The 17603-nt window shown below is 52.6% G+C and overlaps 10 protein-coding genes across 10 annotated transcripts; 5 read left to right on the top strand and 5 right to left on the bottom strand.

The window, feature by feature from the left end:
• Positions 1-148: 148 nt before the first annotated feature.
• On the bottom strand, positions 149-2117 carry CLAFUR5_01986 (uncharacterized protein; the record flags this gene model as incomplete). The annotated part of the gene is made up of 3 exons (XM_047901134.1): positions 149-916; positions 1263-1982; positions 2043-2117. 3 exons carry the CDS (start codon positions 2115-2117, stop codon positions 149-151), a joined length of 1563 nt encoding a protein of 520 aa, XP_047756653.1.
• A 356-nt stretch (positions 2118-2473) lies between these two features.
• CLAFUR5_01985 (uncharacterized protein) lies at positions 2474-4575 on the bottom strand (the record flags this gene model as incomplete). Its single annotated transcript, XM_047901133.1, has 2 exons — positions 2474-3180; positions 3237-4575. The coding sequence occupies 2 exons, from the start codon at positions 4573-4575 to the stop codon at positions 2474-2476; spliced, it is 2046 nt and encodes a 681-aa protein (XP_047756652.1).
• A 640-nt stretch (positions 4576-5215) lies between these two features.
• On the bottom strand, positions 5216-5593 carry CLAFUR5_01984 (uncharacterized protein; the record flags this gene model as incomplete). Its single annotated transcript, XM_047901132.1, has 1 exon — positions 5216-5593. The coding sequence occupies one exon, from the start codon at positions 5591-5593 to the stop codon at positions 5216-5218; it is 378 nt and encodes a 125-aa protein (XP_047756651.1).
• Positions 5594-5769: 176 nt separating this feature from the next.
• On the bottom strand, positions 5770-6570 carry CLAFUR5_01983 (uncharacterized protein; the record flags this gene model as incomplete). The annotated part of the gene is made up of 2 exons (XM_047901131.1): positions 5770-6345; positions 6367-6570. The coding sequence occupies 2 exons, from the start codon at positions 6568-6570 to the stop codon at positions 5770-5772; spliced, it is 780 nt and encodes a 259-aa protein (XP_047756650.1).
• Positions 6571-6842: 272 nt separating this feature from the next.
• Positions 6843-7778, bottom strand: CLAFUR5_01982 (uncharacterized protein; the record flags this gene model as incomplete). Its single annotated transcript, XM_047901130.1, has 1 exon — positions 6843-7778. One exon carries the CDS (start codon positions 7776-7778, stop codon positions 6843-6845), a length of 936 nt encoding a protein of 311 aa, XP_047756649.1.
• Positions 7779-8015: 237 nt separating this feature from the next.
• On the top strand, positions 8016-10137 carry CLAFUR5_01981 (Nucleolar GTP-binding protein 2; the record flags this gene model as incomplete). Its single annotated transcript, XM_047901129.1, has 2 exons — positions 8016-8876; positions 9223-10137. The coding sequence occupies 2 exons, from the start codon at positions 8016-8018 to the stop codon at positions 10135-10137; spliced, it is 1776 nt and encodes a 591-aa protein (XP_047756648.1).
• Positions 10138-10630: 493 nt separating this feature from the next.
• On the top strand, positions 10631-11524 carry CLAFUR5_01980 (uncharacterized protein; the record flags this gene model as incomplete). Its single annotated transcript, XM_047901128.1, has 3 exons — positions 10631-10705; positions 10759-11392; positions 11424-11524. 3 exons carry the CDS (start codon positions 10631-10633, stop codon positions 11522-11524), a joined length of 810 nt encoding a protein of 269 aa, XP_047756647.1.
• A 341-nt stretch (positions 11525-11865) lies between these two features.
• On the top strand, positions 11866-12729 carry CLAFUR5_01979 (uncharacterized protein; the record flags this gene model as incomplete). Its single annotated transcript, XM_047901127.1, has 1 exon — positions 11866-12729. One exon carries the CDS (start codon positions 11866-11868, stop codon positions 12727-12729), a length of 864 nt encoding a protein of 287 aa, XP_047755545.1.
• Positions 12730-13088: 359 nt separating this feature from the next.
• Positions 13089-15181, top strand: CLAFUR5_01978 (uncharacterized protein; the record flags this gene model as incomplete). The annotated part of the gene is made up of 5 exons (XM_047901126.1): positions 13089-13181; positions 13313-13729; positions 13779-14057; positions 14344-14519; positions 14605-15181. 5 exons carry the CDS (start codon positions 13089-13091, stop codon positions 15179-15181), a joined length of 1542 nt encoding a protein of 513 aa, XP_047755546.1.
• Positions 15182-16606: 1425 nt separating this feature from the next.
• CLAFUR5_01977 (uncharacterized protein) lies at positions 16607-17548 on the top strand (the record flags this gene model as incomplete). The annotated part of the gene is made up of 1 exon (XM_047901125.1): positions 16607-17548. One exon carries the CDS (start codon positions 16607-16609, stop codon positions 17546-17548), a length of 942 nt encoding a protein of 313 aa, XP_047755539.1.
• Positions 17549-17603: the final 55 nt, after the last annotated feature.

Genomic DNA, 17603 nt, shown 5'->3' with positions numbered 1-17603 from the left:
TGAGGCGCGTTGGAAAAAAGCGATCAGAAGCGAGATTGAGTTTGCTGTCACATGCAAAAAACAAATTCGATTTGCACTCGCGCTAAGCGGAAGTACGCGGCCACCTTAGCATGTTCACCGCTACCTCGTGATCCTCAGCTGATCTCATTCACTCAGTGCTTCCATCCGTGTCCATGTCTGGCTCCCATTGCATCTCCTTGTCCTTGTTGTATGCCGCAACTCCTGCTTCATCGAGCTGATGCGTTGCCTTCCTGTATCGAGGAAGTGGCCCTTCAAAGTAGGACGCAAGTAACATCCGGTCTATAGCGTCTCGAGGCCCGATCTCGTCGCTTACAATGCGCAAGGTAGCCATGACCTCCATGTCAATGGTTTTTTGCCCAGCTAGCCCGCGCGTGGCGTCGACTTGATCTCGTACAGCGAGTACATCTTTTACCTTCAGGCCTGTCTCGCTGTATACCCAACAGGTACTTGAGCAACTTGGAACTGCCCATGTACTGTCTTGCCAGCCGAATGCAGCCACAGCAACTGTCATGCATGGCGGATCAGTGAGATATTCCTCAAGGCAATCAAGAGTACTCGATTCCATTGTTGATGGCAGGCGAATCGTGAGCTTGAAGGCGGCTGAGTCATCGAGAGATCTCCAATGCCATTTCCAGGCGTAGACCTTGGTCAGACCAGGGTTGATCCGGATCCACTCGAACCAATCATATGCAGGGGTAGAGTAGTGCACATTGAGTAGGGTGTCGTGTGTCCAGATGGCAGGAATATCATCTTTCATGCGCTCGAGGTCTTCGTCGGAGACGTCAACAGCTTCATAGCTGTCGACCAGAGGTGCACGACCAATGGCTTTAGAAGAGATGATGGCATCGCGCCAGCTCTTGTTGACGAGTTTGAGCTCGCGGATCTGGTGCGCGTCCTAGAAACGTGTTAGCTATACTCGAGAGTGACATATCAAGGGTTAGTTGCGTACCACCTGGCAAATGATGATCTCTAGAAGCTCGGCGATGTCGAAGACTGTCCGGGCGGCTGGCATCTCGTCGAGCTGTACCTGGTAGAGCATGGTGGGATGTGGTATGAAATTGGTGGTGGTGGTATGAGGTGAGTTGTTGTATGGAGAACGTGGATGAAAGCGAGGTGGATAGTCACACGTGGACTTGGCATCGAAAGCGCACCTGAGTGCTGTTTCATTCACTCACATTGACATCTAGAGTCTTGTTGCACTCACTGACATCGAGCCAAAGCGCCAGATCTCATTCACTCACAACTGCCTCCATCCCAGGATCCCAATACATCCCCTCATCCTTCCGCCACGCCGCAACTCCCTTGCCATCAAGACCATGCGTCACCTTCCTGTAGCGGGGAAGAGGACTCTCATAGTACATCTTGCGAACCCTCTCTTCCTCAACGTCCCGAGGCTTAGAGCCGTGCGTGTAAATCATGAGAGTAGCCACGATCTCTTCGTTACCCCGTGGCTGCCCACCCTGCACTTGCTCGACCTGGTCTCGTATCTCCAATAGATCGCGAATTCTGACACCCTCAGGTCTCCATACAGAGCAGCAGACGGGGGGCATGGTGACTACCAGCCACTGGCCCTCTTCCCAGCACTGCCCGACGAGTGTCACATGCATACACGGAGGATGAGTCACGAATTCGTTCATGCTCTGCAGACTCCTGACTTGGGCGGGCGTCGGCAACCGAATAGTCAGCTCAACGTCTTTACCGACTTTCGTGCAGTGGACTCTGGGCAGCGCAGGGTTGACTCGAACCCAATCAGCCCAGCTATAAGTCGCCACGATGTTACGAGCGTGGCACATCGCTTGAACAAACTCCTCCATTAACTCGTGTCGGGTCATCTTATCGGGCTCTTTGCTTGGCTTCCAGTATCGGTTGTGGTAGCTATTGACGACTTGGGCGCGGCGGACAGCTTTGGAGGTGGAGATCATGTCGCGCCAGCTGCGATTGACGAGTTTGAGATCGTGGATCTAGTTGTTAAGTCAGCGCAAGTGGTTCATAAAGCGATGGGAAATTTGAGACATACGTACCTGTGGAGCGTCTACTTGACAGATGATGATCTCGAGTAGTTTGGGAATGTCGAACACATGCTGTGCGGAAGCCATGATCTCGAGCTCTAAGTGGTTGTCTGCAGCAGGCGGTCGAAGTCGAGATTGATGAGGTGACAGACTCTTGGGTTGAAATTGTGTTGGGGAATGATGCGTGGTGCGAGGAAGGTGGGGGGTTTTTCTTACTTTTATGGATCACATGCAGACCAGGTTGCTATTTCATTCACCAACAGTTAATATGTCGAAATCAGCTTCCAATCAAGACCGTATGGACTGGGACTCACTGGACACTGGCTATAGTGACCGATCGGGCAGAAGCAAGGAAGTAGCTGATGACTACAGCAAGTCGGTCAGTAGGTGCTTCGTCAGGTCCTGATGACTAGCTGAAGCTTATAGACTGGGAGTTAGAGTACTCAAGGAAGCACCGTCTGCCCCTCATACTTCTCCTTATTCCTTGGCGCCAACTCTGCAGGATCAATCTCTTTCCCATTCTTCATCATCTCTAGCAACTGTCCCTTCGAGCACCGCCCCGTATACCTACACGGCTTACTTCGTCCGCACAGCGAAGCCTTCGCATCACTTGTCGCACCCAACTCAGTCACTAGTAGGAACACGATGAGTCCAGTGACGGTGCCAACCAACTCGATAGAGTTGAGGTGATCTGCTAGAGGAAGGCAGATCAAGATGATGGCGACAATGATTCGGATCAGGAGGCGCTTCTTTTTGAGGAGTCGGATCCCTTCGTGCTCACGGTGGACGTGGCTAATGGAGATGAGAGCCATGCACAACAACGCGATACCGAAACCGCCGCAGTAGTACCATCTCAGACCCTCGGAGATGTGGTCTAGATGTTGTTCTTCAGCTGTTGCTCGGTATCGTTCTGTCAACCAGTCTAGATGCGAGTGTTCCGTGTCATATGCAATGACCAGCTTAGCCAGTCCGCCTCCACCTAGAACAAAGGCGAGGATGAAGGGCAAGTGCGCAAAGCTCCAGACCAGGGAGCTCAGCTTGTGTCGTCGGATGGCGTGCATCATAAGGTTCGAGGAGTCGATCTCGAAGTACATCCAGTTGAAGCAGAAGATCTGGATCAAGCCCATGATGGCTTTGCCGAAGTATGCATCTATAGTCCTTCCTGTAAGCAGAGTGCTGTCAAATCAATTGAGAATTGTGACTTACCTATCCCATCATGAGCACTCTGGTAAAGCAAGGCGACCACACTAAAGCCGAACACAAGCGACACAAAAGCGTTTGTACGTTCCACACGATGTTCAATGTTGATCGCCGGAATGAATTCGAAGACTCTGTCATACCAAGCTTTTGCGCCTTTGCTCACGCTGCTCAACAGCATTCCGACACTGATGACGCCGATGGGACCCACGACATCAACGAACAGAGCGACCCAGATGAGGGCCAATTGTCCCGGCCATTCCACGTGGCATGAACCTATCCAAAGCGCGCCGCCGACCAAGGTGATGAAAACGTGGTAGATTGCGACAGCTCGAATCATCTTAATGAAGTATGCGACCATCAGTAGGTAGCATGCCATGAAGAATCTTGCGGCCAGGTAGAAGCCAATCAAAGTCGGATATGTATGTATGAATGCTTCTGTCGTATTGGTCGTGTATCCAAAGAGACAGGCGATGAGGAACAGGATTGAGACTCGCTGCAAGACGTCATCTGCCTCGAACCAGCTGACGAGGAGAGTGTTGTCATTCCAGATCTTCCAAGCCAGGGTGAAGGTGATTACGAAGTACAAGAGGTTGAGGCCGTCCGGATGTTCTGCGGCGTGTTCGCCGATGATTTGTAGGATACCGACGTAGAGCAGATCTACGAAGAGCTCGAAACTTTGTACTTCTTCCGACCCTGAGGCGCGCCAGAGGATGCCTTTGTGAAAGTACTGTCTGAGAGTGGGCTGCTTAAACAGCTTCAGCGGCCTAGCAAACCCGCGCTCGTACTGCGTGCTGCCTGATAGCGAAGAGCCCGGCGTGTTGGCTCCAGACTGGCCCGGACTGTCGTCGTCATAACTCCTGACGTGCGCATTGTACCCAAATCTGCTGAAATGCGCATCGAGGCTCACACCATGCGATGTGACACGGTCCAGCTCCAGTGCGAGTGCGTCGAGCTCACTGTGCACTTTTTCGAATCTATCAAACAGCTCGGGATGCTCTTGACGAAGCTTATCGCGAGCATCTTCGTGGTGATTCTGAGCTTCTCGAAGCGCGTCAAGATGCTCTGGCGTGCCTGAGACATAGATGTCGAATTCGTCATCGCTGTGAATTGACGCAAGTCGTTGGCGGAGATTTACTGCTTCTTCAGGCGAGGCAGCGACGTGGACGCGCTTTCCGTTGGGGTGAAGGAAATGCCGAAGTCGCTCTCGCATGTGTACTCCAGCATGTCCGTGAAGATGATGGCCGTGGAGTGGATTGGGGAAGTGATGATGTGATTCATCCTCCACCTTAGCACCCAGTGCGATGTCCTGCTTCTCGACATCGCCATTTGCCGGTGAGGTTGTCATGTTTGTTGTTGTCGCCTTATCCGAATGGCTTTGGTGCCGTTTGTGGAAGTCCAGCTCAAGCCGAGGTCGATCTACGGAAGACTTCACTGGCTACGGCCCCAAGTGCGACGACGACATGTATGCTTGTGTCGCTGGACGCGGGACAAGGAGCGAAGGGGGCATGTTGGACTCACAGGTCGAGATAGATGTAGCTTCGAAGCCATTGAACGATCAAGCTCCTGCAAGTGGCTGCTGATCCTGCAGGAATGGCTTGTCTTGGCTGCTGATCAAATGCTGACTGTCGCGAATGAGCTCGCAACAAGTGTGCGGCTGAACCCTTCGGCGGCAGTCTCTGCATCTATTTGGCCAACGCTAGCTACGATGCGGCAGTGCAGAATGGTCGTTTTCAGCTTGATGTTGTTTTCTGAGAAGAGGTCGAATCAAGCTTGTTCCGCGATCCTTGCAATGCTTGGCTTCGGCGTGATGCCTTCCGAATGCGGCACAGAGAGCAGGTACGGGGGGGTGAGTAGGTCAGACACGAGTCTTAGCGAGAATACATATGAAAGTGATCATGGCTGAGAGACGATCGCCTCTGAGTCCTAAAGGAGTAACAAACTAGATACACATGAAAGCACGCCGCTCGTCCTATCATCGCTTCAAATCATTCCCGGTCCATTCTTCTGTGCATCATCGGATCCCACGATCTCACTTTAGATTTCTTTACCCGCTTCTGCTTCAGCTGCTCGCCTGGCTCCTCGTCCTCCACCACTGTCTCGGCCGACTTGAACTGCTTTTTGCCACGCTTCTTGGGCTTGGCTTGTGTAGTATTGGTACCCGCTTTGATCTTCAAAGTCTCCTCTGCGAGATACTTCTTGATAGCGGGACACGAGTCAGAGTCGTTGGAGCGCGAATGTGGTAGCGCACGCTGCAGCCACCGCAAGGTCGCTGAATCCCGGAACTTGCTCGATCTTGGTAAAATGTGTCGTGCGTGAGAAGTATTCGCGTCGAGGGTAGCCAGGCATACGCAGGAAGCAGTCATCTTCTAAGCCGAGAATCAATACGTCCAGCTTGATGGATGCAAGTTTTTTGCCACATCACTTTCCAGTGCCTGTACTCCTCCCTGCTCATTGAACCAAAGTGAAGGCAGACCCGCTTGATGCTGTTGACGATAGCTGGCTTACGCTTCAGGAGTCCGTAGTAGAGCTGCTCTCCGCCCTATGCGAGGAAGGTGTTGAGTCCGTAAAAGATGGGCATAGCCTCGTGGTGGATTTGCCTGCAGACTTTGAGCAGGGCCAGATCGGTCTTGGAGAGGTTGACCTCGAGATAATGGTCTGCGTATTCCTGTGGCACAGCAAAATCCAAGGACAGCTCTTCCATAGGGCCACCGGTGACATCGACCTCGTCCATGCGTCTGATCGAGTGGAGCTTCAGAGGCTTGCTCATCACACTGTGACTGATGTAGAGTCCGGGTGCTGGGAAGCGCAGAACCATCTCATAGATGATATTGCGGAGCTCTGCTGGTAATTTCGTGAAAGGGACAGTACCACGTCGTTTTGGCTCAAGTAGATCCCGGAGATAATATCGTGCTGCCGATCTCGTGATTGCGTATTCCGCATTAACGGGGTCGCGCTCATCCCGATCATAGCTATGGAGGCGTAGTGGCAGTTTGTAAGAGGGGAATGTCTCGAAAAAGTCAGGTACGATGCAAACAAGTTCATCTTCCCATTCTTGATTATTCGGGAAATATCCACCATCCATCGCAACGAAGTATGACTCCACTAGTTTGGCGTTCTAGTATGGGAAGTGGCGTACGATGGCTTTAAGAACGTCTGCTTTGTTGAATATCGACAGGCCGCTCAAGACGATTGCCATCACAATGATCTCGCCGGTTGAGAAAGGTGGCTGCACATCGCGTGAGCTGGCATGTTTCTCGATGAGTTTTGCGACCTGGGCTTCGAGCGACATCTCCTGCTCGTTGGTGCAGCCATCGGACAGGCTAGGTGCATCTGTAGCCATGTTCGGACAGCTGTGGTTGCTGTCTGATGCTTCAACGTGGTGTCCTCCAGGTACAGGGTGGTGTGATGAAGATGATGTCGTTGTTGTTCAACAAGTGAGCGGCAAGGTTAAGAAGCAGCGGCAACAATTTTACTGCATGTGTGACTGGCATAGCTTACTTCACTTGCGTGGACTCGCCGATCAGATGCAGTTGGCGCCTAGCACAAGTGAGCTTGAACTTCACAGAGCACTACTTTGTCCATGTGTACAGGCTATACATACAGCTGACCGGCTCATTGTCTCCTCTCTGCGCTCTCCATCTTGCCACCAGTAAACATCTCCGCAATCCTCCTGATCCTGTCCTTGTTGACATCGCCCAATCCGCTAGAACTGTCCATTGCAGTTCTAGGCTTGAGGCCATTGGCTCTGTTGAGCATATCCTGCACCTTCTCAGGCCTGCCCTCTGCCCAGATGGATCTTGCAGCAGCATCGTTGTTGTAGTATTGGCTGACGCCGAACGTAACCGGCTCTTGCTCTGTACCGAAGGCCTCATCAACAGCCTTATCGAGCTGCTGAGGTGTGACGATGAAATCTCTCGCGTTCATGTAAAGGGTGTGTATCGCGTCCAATCGTTCTGCGCGTTTCGCTTCCTCGTGACGCGCCACGTTCTCTCTCTTCATGGCTATCCGCTGCTCGCGAGTAGGATCTGGCACTTGCTTGCCAAATAGAGCTTCCAGGTCGAAATTCGTCGATGGTGCTGTGAGGCGTTCGTCCTCGCGTTCTGGCCGATGGAGTGCCGCCTCACGTGCGGCTTGATTTGCCAGCGACTTCTCACGTAGCCTCCTGCTCTCACTCAGCTGACGAGATCGCAGACTTGTGACACCTTCCCTTAGGTTCTGCTTCCTGACTTCGCTCATTTTGGCCTTCCACTCCTCCCTACTGCCCTTGGCGTAGACTTTCTGTTTTAGAGACTTTTTGGTAGATGCTGCTATGACTTCTTCGTCGCTCTTGGTCTTATACGTTCCAGCAAAGACATCTCGAGGGACTGGGAGGACACCTTTGACCGGAGGCTTGTATGGGACATGCTGCTGTGGTGGTTCAGGGACTTCGATGTATCGTGGATGTTCTGGTCCAACAGCCTGTTGCCGGGATGTCGTTGCGAAGGATCTGATAGTACACTGTGGGCATCGCCAGCCTGACAGCGATGACACAGGCGCTCGAGGAGGCATGATGGCTGTGTTGTATCCACAATGCTTCAACAATGTCGAGATGCTCCAGGGCCATGTCGCCGCGGAAGTGCTCGGTTGACCTTCCCCGGCGTCCCTCTCGAAATCTTGGCTCGTTTTTTCCTGCCGCCCATCTCGAACTCCAGCCACTTCCACTTCTCTACACGCTTTTGGCCTTGTGCCACAACTACATCCAACTCTCACCACACACTCAAGTCCGCCGGGTACATTATCGCCATCATGGGTACCGGCAAGAAGGAGGCGACCCGCAAGGTTCGCCAGGGCAAGACCAGCGATGGCATGGCGAACGTCAAGACCAAGGGCGAGAACTTCTACAGAGACGCCAAGAAGGTCAAGACGCTCAACATGTTCAGGGATGGCAAGGCGCAAAGGAACGCACAGGGAGACATCACAAAGGCTGCCGTGTTCCAGAGTAGAGCAAAGCCGTCCGCCCGAGTTGAGCCGAACCGGAAGTGGTTCACCAACACCAGAGTCATCTCGCAGGATGCGCTGGAGTCGTTTCGTGGTGCAGTGGAGGCGCAGAGCAAGGATCCATACAGCTACTTGCTTAAGCAGAACAAGCTTCCCATGAGCTTGATCCACGACAACAAGGACAAAGAGCGGAAAGATGGTCTGATACAACACAAGGCGAAGATACGGATAGAGACTGAGAAGTTCGGCGACACATTCGGACCAAAAGCACAGCGGAAGCGACCGCGGTTGGACGTGTCAAGCATAGCAAACATGGCGGAGCGATCGACAACCGACTACTCGAAGTTTGAAGAGCGACAAGCGGAAGCACGATATCTTGCTGGACTCGGTGAGGGTGAGCCGAACGAATCCGTGGACGCATCAATTCTGGCCGACGGACAGATAGCGACGGCGAGAGAACCAGTCTTTTCCAAAGGTCAAAGCAAGCGAATATGGAACGAACTCTACAAGGTCATCGACAGCTCCGATGTGGTCATACACGTCCTTGATGCGCGGGATCCTGATGGCACCCGCTGTCGAAGCGTCGAAAAGTACATCAAGGAAGAGGCACCACACAAGCACTTGCTATTCTTATTGAACAAGTGCGATCTGGTGCCAACCAGTGTTGCGGTACGTTTCATCCTTGTTGCTTTGCTTACCCATTTCCCTCGTCTGCGTTTGCCCAACTTCCCTACGTAGCAACACGCCAGAGCCAAGTCAAGGTTCGTTCCCGCCTTCGTGGCAAACTTCTGTGGAACAGACCTGTTACGTCTCTGGCAGAGCAAACCGACTCACCCGACCCCCTGCCGTCTTGGTATGGTCATATTTGAGTCTTTCGTGTCTTGTTTGAGTAGCGACCCTGATCTCCCAGCGAGAAGTACCCGTGACGGACAGCTTAGTTATGAGACACACATCTCTACTACGTTACATCTTGTGTATGCACATGAAATGGAGCATTAGACTGACTGTGCTTCAGGCGAGGTGGGTCAAACACCTGTCGAAAGACTACCCGACCTTAGCATTCCACGCCAGTATGACAAACAGCTTCGGCAAAGGCACGCTTATCTCGCTACTACGACAGTTCTCTTCCCTCCACAGTAACCGCAAGCAGATCTCGGTTGGCTTCATCGGCTATCCCAATACTGGCAAATCATCGATCATTAACACACTCCGAAAGAAGAAGGTGTGCACAGTCGCACCTATCCCAGGCGAGACGAAAGTCTGGCAGTACATTACTTTGATGAAGCGAATATACCTCATCGACTGCCCTGGTATCGTCCCACCTTCAATGACGGACTCGCCCGAGGACATTCTGCTACGAGGCGTAGTGCGTGTAGAGAACGTGGAGAACCCAGCACAGTACATCCCAGCTATACTAGCGAAGTGCAAACAGCACCACCTCGAGCGGACCTACGAGATGAAGGGTTGGAGTATGGACGATGATACAGCATTTGCAGATAAGCCAGAGAAGCAGAGAACGGAAGAAGGCATCAAGTTCCTGGAGGTCTTGGCACGGAAAGGCGGCAGACTGCTGAAGGGTGGTGAAGCGGACATGGACGGAGTCGCCAAGATGGTCTTGAACGACTTCCTGCGAGGCAAGATTCCCTGGTTCAGCCCGCCACCTGCAACAGTGGGCGAGGACGAGAAGCCGGTGGAGAGCAGGGACGAGGCACTGGGCTTCACACATAAGAAGAGGAAGCGAGAGCTCGGTGACAGTGGATCGCAAGCCGCCGATGAAGAGCAGGATGAGGAGGACGACGACGACGAGGATGGTAAGGATGACGAAGGCTTCGAAGGTTTTGACGAGAACGATGACAATGCTAGCGATGATGCAAAGTCTGGTGGCGTGGAAATAGATCCTGGCGAGAGTGATGACGAGACGCCGACTTGATAGTTTGATACCCCTTGGTTGTACGATCCGACTTTCCGGCCGCTGATTCGGCCATCGCTTCGAGGTTGCATCCTTTTCATCGGGATCTGCCCTTATCCACGTATCAGACTCGGCGGGCAAATCCATTATCGTCAAGCACTGGAAGGGTACACTGCCGATGCACAGCGCTAGGTCGTGAGTTTGCAAGCACTTGCACGAAACATCAGGCAACTTCCAGCAGCATCTCACTCCTTCCGAAACGATCTATCGGCCACACTGTTTGCTACTTCGCTGGACATCTGTGAGAGCACTCTGAGTGTATGCTTCGCATTGGACCATGTACCATGCAGTTCGAGCGTCCACTGACGCCAATCTGGACAGTTCAAGATTGCTCGCCAGCACCACACTTCGAATCAAAGCACGCTATATAAACAACAGCCGTCGCCCCATACTCCACCTTGGAACTAGCTCAACAGCTGTTGATCGATTCTGTGTCCAGCACACGTTCCTAGCCATGGGCGCAGCGCAGCAGGTCTTCAATGTTGTCGAGCTACTCGAGATGGCCATTTGCCCAGTGGAGCGCCATCAGGTATGACTTTACGAAACGCCAAATGCATCATTTTCTTTCTCACGTTTCCACAGATATGCGAGCTCAAGCTAGTCGGAAGGAACTGGCGCGATCTGATCGCGACGTCCAAAGCAATCCGACGCGCACGCATCCTTGCACCTGGACCATCCATTACCCGTTATGACGACTGGTTTCTTCGGTACCTTGACACTCACGCACTGAAGGACGACATCAATTTCCAGCTCCTCGCAACATGGCCAACACCTAACTACACCGATGCCAACTGGCCACGCCTCAATCCTCTCTTCCATCAAGTCCACGCCGAGCTTGATCAAGGCGACCGGGACTGGGGCCCGAGCTACGATCTCACCATCATGCTCCCGTCATCGGACATGCTCACACGCGGCGATCGAAACGGAAACGACTATGCTACCGAGCCTCCGTGTAAGGCTATGGCCATAGGGACAACGAGCTGGAATCGCGATGAGCAGCAGTGGGTGACACCTGATTTTGATTACTACAATATCTGTTGGGCGTGGAATCCAGAGGGCCTTACGGTGAAGGATGTGCTTGAAGTCAGAGATGCGCTCTTGAACACGCAGATGGGGTTTATTAAGATGAGCGATGCAGATGATGAGTTCAATGTGCAGGAGGCCGGGGAGATGTGTGTGTGCTTGACAGTGAAGAGCGAGGTTCGTGAGGGAGATGGTAAGAGGGTGAAGATGGGAGATACTTCGAGGGAGTGCTGCCGAGGTATTGAAGGAAGAGTCATCGATATGGACTGGAGCTGGAGATGGCGGAGAGGAGGGATGGTGCTCTGGTCTGGACGCCGCCGGGTAGAGGTGGAACTGAGGATGGGGATAGGGTGCCTGGGATGGAGTGAAAGAGGCACTCATACTCGTTCTGTCTGTCTCTGGCGGAGTATGATGATCGAGAAGGACACCTCACTGTGCGGTTTACTCCACTGTTCACATAGATCACCAAATCCATGCCATGTGAGCTCCATCACAGTCGACATTCCGACGCACATTCCGACGCTTATTAGACAAGCGCACTTGCACGGACTTGCCGCCGCCAAGCCTCTAGCGCGGCTGCAATTCACTGCCAAACTATATGGAAGGCTCGACCAACACGAACATCGCAACAAACACATCGCCGACCAACACAAACTGACATCCACTATGTCTGCTGCACAGCAGGTTTTCGATACATATGAGCTACTCGAGATGATCATCTGTCACACTGAGCAGCACCAGGCAGGTTCTGTTTCCAGGTGCATCGGTCACATGCTAACGCGACTTCAGATCCGCGAACTGAAGCTGGTGGGCGCGAACTGGCGCCATATCATCTCGACTTCGAAAGCAGTACAGCGTGCACGTGTAGTAAAGATGTATACTACTTTCGCACCTTTCAAAGGCATAGACCTGAACAGCTTGAGCAGGTGGTTGTTGCATGCCACTACTTTCGCTTACGCATCATGCCGTGGTGTGACTCCATGGTACAGTGCACTGTCCTGGCTCAGAATCAACCCCATCTTCGAGCACGTGTCTGCGCAGGGCCGAACGGATTCCAAGTCTCGATCGAAGCTACGCATAAAGATCACTATACCAGAAGACACGGCATCCAACTACCTCGCCGCATCAGCACAGTTTGCGACTGAACCACCGTGCAACGCTATCCAGGTGGCTACGCATCATTTCGATACTTCTCTCAATCGATGGTCCCATCCTCGGGAATCCACAGTCTGCTTGGCATACAACAAGGACGGAGTCAAAGTGGGCGACATTCTCGCTGTGCGCGACATGGTCCATACTACTCACATGAGAGTCAATCGCGTCAGGGATCCTGGTGATTATGGGATCACTGCCATCCTCTCGGTGAGAGGAGTTGATCCTCGGACTGCGTCCGTCGCCGAGAGAGCGAGGAGTGCGCGTTACTTCGACCTGCTGCCGCGATTCAGGCGGGTCTCACATCAGCCTGGACGAGAGCTTAGAATTGCGAATGAGAAGGACTTGGCCTCGGTGTGGAAGCCTGGCAAGAAGTAGTGACCGAGTAGTGTAACTTAGAGCATGCTTAAGAGCCCCACGAATTTAAGCAGATGTGGAGTCGCAACTTGTGCTGTACCTACGATTCCGTGCTCTATCACTGCTTCGGTGCCTTGGTGAGTTTGCGTCAGAACCTGTTGCAGTGTATCAGTCAAAGGGCTCTGCGGTCAGGAACATCTTGCACATGCGAATGACGTGGGCAGTCACTAGTGTCTACGCTTGCAGGGACGAGGGACGGACCGTGACCAGCAGCTTCTTCACTTCTTCGCAGCGCAAATGATTGTACCACACCTGACATCGACATACATCATCACCGCGAACGTATCACCTACCAGCCACTTTGCGACCTCTCGGCAATTATGCCTGACACTACAACTTCGAAGGCGGCACATGCAGTTTGGGGCATCGCTGAACTTCTCGAGATCATCATCTGTCAGGTCGAGCCACGTCAGGTATGAATACACCATGCAGAGGACATCGTGTCTCGTGAGCAATAGCTTGGCAGCCGGGAGAGCGCTTTGGGCATTGCTCACGAGTGACCAACTCTTCCGTGTTGCGATGGCTCAGACTGATTGCCAAACAGATACGCGAGTTGAAGCTTGTGTGCAAGGCTTGGCGCGACAAGGTGACGATGTCGAGTGCAGTGCAGCGAAGTCGGGTCGTTCGCTGCTACGGATGGCTGTATGAGTACGATGGAGAAGAGTCCGAGACCATGGATCTGCACCGACACATGGAAGTGGTGTCTGGCGAGCTGGATAGCGGTTTAGCGCCAAACTACGATGCAACCTACTGGCTGCGAGTCAACCCCTTGTTCGACCGGGTTCACGCGAACTACTTCCGCGATCTGGCGGAGGGCACGGATAACATACGGATCATGCTCGGGCTGTCATCATTTGGAAGCGAGAAGTATGACGATGCTGTCAATCAATATGTCACGGAACCACCAAGCGATTGCATCGCCTTGCGCACAATAAGCTGGGATTCCGATGGCAACGAATGGGTGATACCTTCAGATTACCACAACATTTGCTGGGTGTACAGATCAGCAGGATGTACTCATTCAGGATGTCCTGAAAGCACACCAAGAGTTTGTCGGATCTCAGACTGTTCACCTCAGGAAGGACGATCCTGAAGACTTCGATCATCAATTGGCGACAGAGGTGTGGGCTTCTCTCACTATCAATGGTGAGACAGCGCAGAAAGCAGAAGATCCAGAGGACTCTGCTGCGGCCAAGAAATATCTACAGAAGCCTCTGTCTCGATATAGACGGGCAACGCATCGACCAGGGTCACTGCTTGACGCCGCCTTGGAGAAGGATCGAGCGCTGGTATGGTCGCCAGGAAATTCAAAAGCTAATTCGGAGCCGCCTGGGCATTGACGCATTCTGACCACGTCGTTCACTAGAATCTACCACATAGATCGTGCACTTCAGGTCGAGAGCGGCGAGTGAATCAGTCATGCCGCGTTCGGCATGTGCAATGGGCCCGTGCTCGAAATTCCGTTATCCCACTTTCCTTCTCAAATCTCAGTCCAACTCTCTATCGTCCAATCTCCAAAAAAACCTGCAACCAGACACTGTATTCCATTACCTCAACACAACGACCGATTTTCAGACCACCGAGCTTTGCGATATGGCTGCCGCGCAGAAAGTCTTCGACACCAATGAACTACTCGAGATCATCCTCTGTCATGTCGAGCCCCATCAGCTTCCAGACTTAAAACGAGTCAACAAGACCTGGCGCGCGACCATCAAGTGCAAGGCAGTACAGCGCGAGCGAGCAGTCCCCAGGTACGTGCATCTTGCTGAGAATAGTGACATGCTGCGTCGACACGACAAGTATGTCAGGAAGATAGCTTACAGATGCTCGCCATAGCTACGAGTCAAATGACCCACACCCGAAAGCTGATCTCACATCTATGGGCCGGACCGATCTCGAGTTGGCTATCAACCAGGTCTTCCTCCTTCCAACTCTCGTGGTCCCGCAATATGACTCGACAGACTGGCTACGTCTCAATCCTACTTTCAAGCTCGTGCATACGCATGCACACACCCACGACGATGGCACAAAGGCTTACCAGGTCTTCATCCATCTTCCAGCCTCACATTTTGCTCCGGCTTTGCGCCATGCCCATGAGTACATCACCGACCCACCATGTCGTAGCATGGCCTTAGCGCGCATGGCTTGGAACAAGAAGCTCGACTGCTGGTGTGTTCTAGAGAATCATCAGTACTTTTGGGCGGACAATTATGAGGGTCTGAAGGTGGAGGACCTGTTGGCGGTGCGCGATCAGATGAATCTTGCTGAACCGCCATCGTGGAGACTTCAAACAGCAGCCGGCCTTGAGGTGGTTGCTACATTCATTGTTGAGAGCTTGAGCAAGGGAGAGTGTGATGCCGTTGATCAGGCCTACCTCCTAAACCAGACCGCTGCTATCGCTCGGTGGTGTTGAAGTGAAGCCACTTCCGAGCTTGCGAGGGTCTGAGAACCGTGGGCGCAGAGTGGGCGCCAAGACAACTAGATTAGTGCTAGATTTGCCCTCCCTCCTTGAAACAGCACAAGCACAACATATATACACAGTTTTGAGACTCGAGCTCAGCTCAGAATGCTTACGGCTCGGACCTCTAGCTTTCGGAAATTGCATAAAGGATGTAGTTCAAAACCTCGTTTTGGAGGGATGACCACTGCTTGAAATCTTATGCAAGGTTTCATTTGCGTAATTGGGCGTTTCCGGATATATAAACAACGAGGTGTCGCTATCCTTCCTTATATCTAGGGACTACGAGGAGCTTAAGTATATACAAGTTGTAGTTGTTCTGTTGTTGTAAAGGAGGGCTACAAAAGCTGGCTTTTTGATGCCTATTGTGAACCCACGCGACTCAGACGCTCCGCCAAGAAAACTTGCTGGTCACCTGACCAACCCGAGCTTTTTCGAGGAGCGCCAGATTTAGGAGGTAGGATCAGGCGTTGGATCTGCGTTTCTTCGATGGCCCACTTCCGAGGTACAGGAAGGCGAGTCGTCAAGAACAGCTGGAGGAGGTCGGGATGTACGTCAAAGACTAAGCGTTGATGTGGTATCATAGCGAGAAGGGGCGTCCAGATGGTAATCCGGGACCATGACGTGCAGAACTGCGAATGAGACAAGAGGAAGGACCAAGAGATGCTAACTTAGTAATCTTTGCGACCTGTATCTAAAGAGCATCCGCGCATCTGCTAGAAGATAGTGGCGTCACCCCTCTAGATCATTTTCGGGACGCCTATAGCATGATGCTATCAATGGTACAGTTCTGTTCCAAACTGTCGACCCAGTTATACAGCCAGTTTCCTGGCACATTCCGATGCGGCTTTGTTGAGCCTTGACTTGCGCAAGTGGTCGTAGGACTCAGCGCCTGATCGAACCTTCCAGTTACTGTGCTTGTATGCAGCGCAAGCGCCATTCTGGCTGGAAAGCTTGCATGCATTCAAATCGTGTACAGATAGGTACGAGATTTATACTACCAATCTACTCACTTTAATGTCGCTTGCTCGCTCCAGTTGGTGGAATCAAGTCAAGATGTTGCCAGAATTGTAGTGTCGCAGCTCGTTCTAGAAGATCGGTGTTGTCATTCACTTAAATCTCGGAGCTCTTCGGCAGATACCGATGTCCTACGTTTGACTCATTAGATGTGAGCCAGTTGCCTTCTGGCGCCATCACGACTTCCCCTTACGACTCAAGACATACTCACCACGACAGCACAATTTCGCAACAGACGACCACGCCAAAGCTTTCCATCAACACCGTTCCGTCTTATTGTCGAACTACAATCTCGGAAATACCACCCTGGAAGTAGTCTCGTTTCTCCACTCACAGGCAGTCACTGAGCACCACCTTCGCACCATGTTGAGACTCGGCTACCGCAACCACAGGCATTCATATAGGCCACCCACCAGTGTCGTGCCTCTTGCTTTCCCCACCGAGATCGTGCAGCAACAACAGCCCGCGCTCAAAAAGCGCAGATTCGCAAATAAAGGCTTTCAAGAGGATGACTTCACCTGCGAAGACCTCCGCCACATGCTCTGGGATTACGCCGGCAACCCAGCACCGGCGTCAGACCTGGCAGGACTCACCACGAGATGTGTCAATATCATATGCACCACCTGCACCACTCGAGTCATCAAAGTCAACCACGAGCTGCGCAACGTCATTGACTGGGAGTGGATCGAGGACTATCTCTTCGACGACTACGAGTGCTTCTACTGCGCTGAAGGATATTCCGCTCGTGCAGCGACTTATCATGAGGCGAAGGCTCAGTGGGAAAATGATTCCCGGTCCGTGGTGGAGAAGATGCTGCGCAAGTGCTTGTATCGCGAGTACGCTAGCGCTGACCCGTTGAAGAGTAAAGAGACCATCGCAGCAATGGTCGAAAACACCGTCAATCCCGCTAAGGAGTATGGTCAGAAGCACTCTCCGACTTTTGCTGAGCCACCTGTGGAGCCAGAGGTACCAGAGCCAATGTGGCGCAGCAAGGTCGGTGGTAACGGCTCCAAGCGCAGTCTTTCGAGCCAGGCCAGAAAGTACAAAAGGGCCGCAGTTGAGACCGTGGAGGAGGAACCATTCGAGAACCACAATAACCCTGACGCAGAAGTTCTTTTGGATGAGATCTCCGACGTCACGACTACAGCTGCAAGCCAGCACAGCCGCGATGGCCGGAAGGAGCGACCGCAGCTGAATGCAAGCCAGCAGGATCGTTCAGTACGGTCTGATGCGGGAGGAAAGAGGTCGAGAGCGGAGTTCGAGGGTGATATGAAAGGTGTGAAGGCTGGACCGAGAAAGAGGTAGGAGGGCCGGTCATCACACTAGACGCTGTTGACCATCGTTGGCGAATACGCTCCCT

The sequence above is a fragment of the Fulvia fulva genome, chromosome 1, assembly GCF_020509005.1.
Source record: "Fulvia fulva chromosome 1, complete sequence".
In the NCBI taxonomy this organism is placed as follows: domain Eukaryota; kingdom Fungi; phylum Ascomycota; class Dothideomycetes; order Mycosphaerellales; family Mycosphaerellaceae; genus Fulvia; species Fulvia fulva.
Note: the sequence above shows the minus strand (reverse complement) of the source record. Positions and strands in the feature narration are given on the sequence as shown.